The 6,986-nt window shown below is 43.7% G+C and overlaps 1 protein-coding gene across 3 annotated transcripts in view; it reads right to left on the bottom strand.

Moving 5' to 3' along the window:
• Positions 1-290: 290 nt before the first annotated feature.
• The window catches only part of TNC (tenascin C), a 72,880-nt gene continuing 66,184 nt past the window's right edge, over positions 291-6,986 (bottom strand). For all 3 annotated transcript variants that reach the window (XM_042786860.1, XM_033012049.2, XM_033012050.2), the window contains 6 exons: positions 6,163-6,295; positions 4,158-4,309; positions 3,286-3,382; positions 2,416-2,577; positions 966-1,129; positions 291-461 (listed from right to left, as the gene is read on the bottom strand). In XM_042786860.1, the coding sequence (XP_042642794.1) occupies positions 351-461; positions 966-1,129; positions 2,416-2,577; positions 3,286-3,382; positions 4,158-4,309; positions 6,163-6,295 (819 nt within the window). In that variant the 3' untranslated portion in view covers positions 291-350. The remainder of the gene's footprint in view (positions 462-965; positions 1,130-2,415; positions 2,578-3,285; positions 3,383-4,157; positions 4,310-6,162; positions 6,296-6,986) is intronic.

Genomic DNA, 6,986 nt, shown 5'->3' with positions numbered 1-6,986 from the left:
GGGCCACCCAAGAGATAGTCAGACTGTGGAAGAACTTTATCCCAGAGGCTTTCTGAGAAAATAAAATTTAATAAAACAACAAACAACCCTTGAGATCGTTGTCTTTGGTGTGGAGGACATTACTGGTGGGCAGCCAGAGCTGCGCTGCTGGAAATGCTGAGACACTTAAGGCTTGTTGTTTGGGCTGCTGCCGAAGCCTCTGTTGGGCCAAGGGTCACCGATGCTTTGGTACGACTACCAGCTCCTCACACCCCACCACCCCAGTGATGCCAGAGGATCTCCCCACACCCCCGCTCTACCTCCCTCCCCCCCATCACCCTGCCCGTAGCCCCTCCGCCACCTCTGGGCCTTTACGCTCGCTTTCGTCTTCCTTCCAGATTCCGGAAGCTGGAGGGTCTCAGCTTCATCTCCGCAAACTGGATGGAATATTCATGGCCCTTCCAGTGGAACCAGTTAACACCCTGCAAAGACAAAGATGAAGTGTGGGAGGTCACGCATTCACCACTTGTCCTGTTGTCAGCACTTACTGCCCTCGTTTCAGACTGCAGGCTGGTTTCTAACTTGGGCACAACAAAGTAGAGGGGCTTTGGGAAGCGCAGGGTGCTGGCCGCCAGCACGCACAACCTTACACACCAACCCACATGCTGCCCCCCAGAGCTGTCACTTCTTGCCTGGCTTTCATGGCAGGAAGAACATTTTGTTTCCCATGTTGGAAACTACAGTTGTTCCCTGCACACTTGGGATATTCCCTTGGAAAATCATACAAAAACTTCAATACTTCACCAGCTGACATTAAATTATTGTTTTGTGGGCAACTTCCTTTGTCTTTCCCTATGATCCTTTAGTCTGGAGAGTGGGCTTGGCTGGTGCCCTGATGTCTGGCCAGCTGAACCACCAGAATGATTCATTAACTGCAATTTCCCTTCTTCTAATGCATTACAGAAGCCTTCAAACATCAAACTCACCTGACTGTGGCTGTTGTCACCATATCTGCCCATCAGATTGACTCGGTGACAGTTCTTGTACCAGAATGCACCCTTGTATGACAAAGCACAGTTGGTGATGGCAGAATCGTTGTCCTTGTCAAAGGTGGAGAAGGATCTTCCGTTATGGTACGTCATGGAGTCACCTGGATGGGGGAGACAAAAGAAAGAGCAAGGTCAGTAGTTTGCCAAGTATAGGTTACATGGGAGTGACCAGTCTGCAGAAAATGTTTGGACTGTGACATGTACCATCTGTAAAGCCTGGCTGTGTATCTAAGTTTTTTAAAGTTGACTTGTTTTAATACAGAAGGAAAGACACAATTTTTGTTGTTGGAGGCAAGTCAAAATATTTTTCCAGATAGTCTCTAATCCCCAATTTACTAAGTGGTTTTTAATGCAGCTCAATTTCTGCACTTCTTGGTGAAAGCTGGACTTTGACCCTGAGGAGAAGGCAGTGTGGACAAACCAAGTCCGTAGAGACCTCCACAAAGATTGAATCAAGACCGAAGGAGTCTCCAGACTTAGCTGGTCCATGCAGTAATGCTACCCATCTTCTCTAGCTGGAAACACAGACAGAGGGAAGTCTGTCATCCTCTGACTTCCCACACCTGGGGTCTGGGTGCCCATTTACAGATGGGTGCAAGAGGAGCAGCCTTCAGTGTATGCCTGAAGCAGAGCTCACATCCATGCCTTAGGATCTGTGTTGCTCCATCCATTAATTTTAGACCTGAATGCTTTGGAAGAGAAAGTAGCAGGACTGCATCCTACTAGCTGTAGCAGCTACTACTGCTCTGCACCACTGTGTTTGCCTTAAATAGATATTAATTCTGCTACTGCTGCATATCCTTTGTCGGTATCCCTGTAGGCTGCGCATAAAGTTCATGTGATGGTCACAGGGCAGAGTCCACACACACACATCTCTGTGCTCTGTTTTATGCACCTAGCAGCATGAAATTATCTCCTTTTAAGACACTTTGTGGATCTGGATTTATCTCTTAATCCTTTGAAGCCCTTAAGAGGACTCAGGAAGGGCTGCAGGGTTTGCCCCAGTACAATTACAAAAGGCAGATGACTTGTTCAGCAAAGTTACAAATCATGTTGTAGCAGGACTTCACTGCATATTCCACTGAGATGAGACTGTGCCAAGCTGTTATTAGCTGTATAAATGACAGTCAAGCATTGGCCAAATGAGATATATGGCTCTTTAATATACTCATTTATATTCTGTCATAAGCATGCCATAAAATGTAGCACCTAAATGACTGGAAGATTTAAAATGGAAACATAAAATATATTGATATGTTCATATCTTCAAACAGCTAACATACAAGAGGTACCTGCTGTGATGCCAATCTGCAACATTCACAATTACCTTGAGCCAACTGGGAAGAAATTGCAAATCAGAAGAAAAAAAAAACATATTTCATCTCACCTGCTGTGCCACTGTACCCATCCACTCTTAGCCGGTATCTGCTCTTCACGTCTCCGACGCTGAACCTGTCGTAGACAGCATGAGCTGCCTCGCCTTTGTCCCGCAGATCCACGCGCAGCTCGTACTGGCCCTGAGAAGTGATTTTGTGGAGATTCTCCAGACCTGTGGAAACAAACGAACAATCCATTTGTCTCCCCATGTTTTATTTGTCTACCATCATGCTATCCTATAAAGGGGGTCATACTGGCCTAATAAATACACTGGGGCATAAACACCAGTGAAGGAAGTAAGCTACTTCAGCTGTAGCACAATGGTAGCACAAATACAAATAGAGAAAAACAGGCTGATTGAGAGACCTGTTCCCTTCAAATCACAACAGCAGGTAGCTCTTTGGGAAAAACAGTCAAAGTTGTGCTATGTGATCATCATTGTGTTTCATTTACAACCAAAGAAAATGTAGCACAATCTTTGAAAATTTGCTTTTTATGTTTATTTTCCACACTTTGCTTCTTTGAGACATAGGCTTTTGTTGCTAGGGGTGTCCTAGGAGTACAGGAAGAAGGTTTGCAGTTGCTTCTCAGGTTACCTTCTGACTTTTTACTGAGCACCAGTGAACATTGGTTTGGTATGTTCAGTGACCCAGGAAGCATCACATCTATGAACTGCAATGGGAGGGACTGCCTTGGACCTGGCAATTGTAATCTCTCTCACAGCACATTGTCCTTAGCCCCCTTCACCCAGTCTGTGTTCCTCTTTACAAATACCCTTGCCAACTAAATGGAAGTTTCAAAGTGTCTCCTAGTCTTTTTGGGTTTGTTTGAGTTTCATTTAAAAAAAAAAAAAAAGAAAAAAAAAATTATTGCCACTTACCTATCCAGAATTCATCCTTAGGATCTCCAAAACCAGTCACATAAGTCTTCCAGTTCTTGTAGAAATCTTCCTTTCCATTTTGACGCCTCAGGAACACCTACAACCACCACATGAAAGGAGTATTATTGACAGACTGCCTTTGACAGAATGGGCACTAGCAACATGTTTTTTACAAATGCAGAACTTGGCATTGCTGCTTCCCCACCCCTAACACTCAAAGCAGCAGTCTCACTGCAGTTACTGAATTGTAGCAAGTCTGTTGAATACTCCTTGCTTTCCTTCAGTCTCTAGTTTCTCTGTTGGGTTCTCAGGCTCCCCTGTGTGATGAGGCCTTTTTTTTCCTGCTGTTGGCATTTTTAACAGCCCCACACAGTTCTGCATTTCTCAGTCAAGACTTCCTACATCCCCTGGTGTCCTAGCCATGCATTTCTCCAGCTCCTTCTTCCTTTCTGTGCCCGGGGTCCCTCTGGCATGCCCAGATTTGAGGATGTCAGTACAGAGAGCTGGCGCTTTTATTGCCATTCAAAGTTATGACCTTCAGAAAGTATATATCTGATCCAAGATGGTCATTTCAGCAGCCCCTATAGACAGTGGAGAGAGATCAGTGCTTTTCCTAGGTGCTGAGACCACTGATGTTACCCATCCCTTGGAGACACCTCTCCCTCCTCCAACTACAGAAAGAGCTGGTAACCTCCCTTTTAGACACCTAGGTGTTCTACCCGAGATAAAATTCCTCAAATTAATAGACAAGTCAGCCCTACTCTGATGATAGAGCACTGTGAGGGGTGCCATAGATGAGCAGGGATGGGATCTGCTCTTAGCACAGGCTGATGCACATGAAGGGTGGTGAGGGCCCTGTCCCCTGAACTCACAATCCAGCCGCCCCCATCCTCGTCCATGTCGCAGAAGACTTGCAGCGGCTGAGCCTTGTCCCCATTCAGGTAAACCGTGTAGAGCCCAGAGGTGGTTTCTCCATTCAGGAGAGCCTGGGAGCAGTCTTTAGGGTAAGGATAGAGAAGACCAGCTGCACACACACAAAAAAAAGAGAAAGCAGTCCTTAAGAAATCAGCAATTATAAGGAATTTGTTGAATACAGACGGCTCATGAAAATCTGCTGTGGGTCAATGGCACAGTCAGGTACAGAGCCCAGGAACAGGCCTGTAATTGCTATCCTACGTACAAAAGATTCACAGTACACAGCAGATTATGTAAATTTTTCTTTTGAATATGTTTTTGCACATCTGTCTACACTTTCAGAAGTGCTGTGAATGCTGGATAACTACTCTGTGCTATGATGGGAGCTTATCCTCCAGCTAAATATTTAAATGGCATGAGCTGTGTTTACAGCAACTTTTGGGTAAAATCAAGTCTACCAATCTCTGATTATGTGACAGGAAAAGGAGGGGGAAATACAAAGACGTGACTACAACAAAAAATAAATTTGGAATATTTTGCTAGCAAGTACAATATTAAATATGTTATAAAATTAGGCTTTTAAAAACCAAAGCAAATGGTAACAGTTGAAACTACAGGGAAACACTGTGAGGCATTTATTTCTGACAGCAAACTAATAGCATTGTTGCAGTCAGATCAATTTCTAACTCCCAGAAAAAAGCTTTTCATTTTTTCTTTTTACGTTCACTCAGGCCATTAACTTTATCAGCCAATGGCCTAATTAAGCGATGTCCTAGGTGTGTCCACAGGAGAGTTTGTAACTGTTGCTGGTCACAGGGCAGCTGTTGCTCCCCTCCCAGTATGTTGCACATCCCAGCCCCGTGCTTCAGCTACAGGGAATTTGCATCAGTTTGGGGATTTGGAGAAAAGCTGCTCTCTGTAGGGAGCCACTTCAGTGTTTTCCTGTCACTAAATAGCACACATATGGATATTTAGAGTTAATGTCAGGTGTGAGCATCTGCCTGACTGAGGGTGACACTGCATTCATATGGGTGAAGGCACCCCCTTCAGTCCCTGCTTACGGTCAATTTGCCAAACATCACTCCAATACACCCAAATTTAATTCTTCTCCCACTTCTGGTTGTGGATTGTTGCCTGTTGGTGGAGTTCACCCCCCTCTACACAAGGAGTGACTGTGAGCAGACTCGGGCCTATGTGACTTTTTTTAGCATTTCTGTGAGTCCTTGGGCTGAAGGTGGTAGAGCAGCAGAAGGAAAAATGGAAATGGCTGAAGGTCCTACTGGGTCTGCAAGGCTGGAAACTGTGAAAAGTGAGACAAACGACAGGCAAGGTTTCACAGTTGATGCTGAAAAACTTTTTTCTTTTTTTAATGTCAGCTGTGAAGTGACCTTCAGAGAACCCAATCTATTCTTGCATTCAGCTCACTCGAGAGCTGTCCTGTTAGAGCTGGAACAGACAGGCTGTGTGGATTTGCAAAACCCAATCTCTGGCAGAGGGAAAAAAAAACCTGTCCAGTAATTCATCTCCTCAGACCACCGAACTGATTTGTGTGTGAGTGTGTGGTTTGCTACATTTCACCTTACAATGCTGATTTGCTTTAACAGCTCGCTATGCATCAGTACAGAGGTAAATCAGAGTGTCAGTTTGGATTTTGAAGAGGAATGTTCTGTTCAATATTTTACATGGGAAAGGCAGATGTTTCATCAGAGAAGACTATAGAGGTGATGTGGATAGATATAAAGAAAACAATTTCATCCTGCCAGGCCAGGGAAGCAGATGACATTACAGCTCAGGGGGAACAGGGACTTTTGCACCAACACTACAAGCAAATAAAGTGCATACTGACAATTGGATTAAAAATCTTCTATGAGGTCTGTGTCTGCTTATTGCAGAGCTCAGAACTGTTCTGAAAGCAGTTACTTATATTTTATTTCAGTTGTGCATGCGTTCTAAGATCCTCACTTGTGGTGAAAACAGTCTGGATTGTTTTGCTCTTCAGGGATCTGTTCAGTGCCTGCAGTTTCACCGTGTACTGGGTAGACGGGCTCAGCTCTGTCAGGCTGTAGGAAGTTGTCTCAGGGTTTAGGATGACTTCCTATGGGGAGAAGAAATAATACAGGCAAGCCTCAGTGAGAACATAAAAATAACTGGAATTGTTATATATTTTAGTTTGTCACATTCTTTTTTGTTGTAATTATTCAAAGTATTTTTAATCATCTTAATTATTTAATACAAAACTTCTTTTCCTGTAAGATTTTTATCAAGCTAACTTTCTTTAGAAGTTTAAGAAAAGTTGTCTGGAAATGAAAGGTTACCATCATAAATCATAAGCTGTGTGGTTTAAAAGCAAGTCAGCATAAATGTTTACATGCCTTGGATACATGGTATAGATGCCTCTGTGAAACCCATAAAAAATTGAGAAGAATCACCCTTTAGGACAAGGAAATATCATACTCCAGTCTTCAAAAGGTTGTTTTTCTGTAACTTTAAAAGACTGATTTTCAGTATGCTTGGGGAATTTGCCTTCTTGAAAATCAGAACTCTTTCTGACCTCCCAGGCTGGGTATCCACAATCATCTGTCATTTTTGCTGAGATTCACCTCACTCGTATTTAAGCATCTAGTGTAATCTAGTTATGTAGGAACATAATAAAACTATTGGAGAGCAAGAAGCACTTTCAAAAGCAATTCATCCTGCCTTAGACACCTCACTTGCACAGGGGTGGGTTCTCCTGAGTTTAGAAAGGGGAAATCCCTTTCTTTGGGGTGTGTGAGTTTATTCCATGA

This window comes from Tyto alba, unplaced genomic scaffold, assembly GCF_018691265.1.
Source record: "Tyto alba isolate M040663 unplaced genomic scaffold, T.alba_DEE_v4.0 Super-Scaffold_11, whole genome shotgun sequence".
Classification (NCBI taxonomy): Eukaryota; Metazoa; Chordata; class Aves; order Strigiformes; family Tytonidae; genus Tyto; species Tyto alba.
The sequence above is the reverse complement of the archived record's forward strand: the minus strand, read 5'-3'. Positions and strand labels throughout refer to the sequence as shown.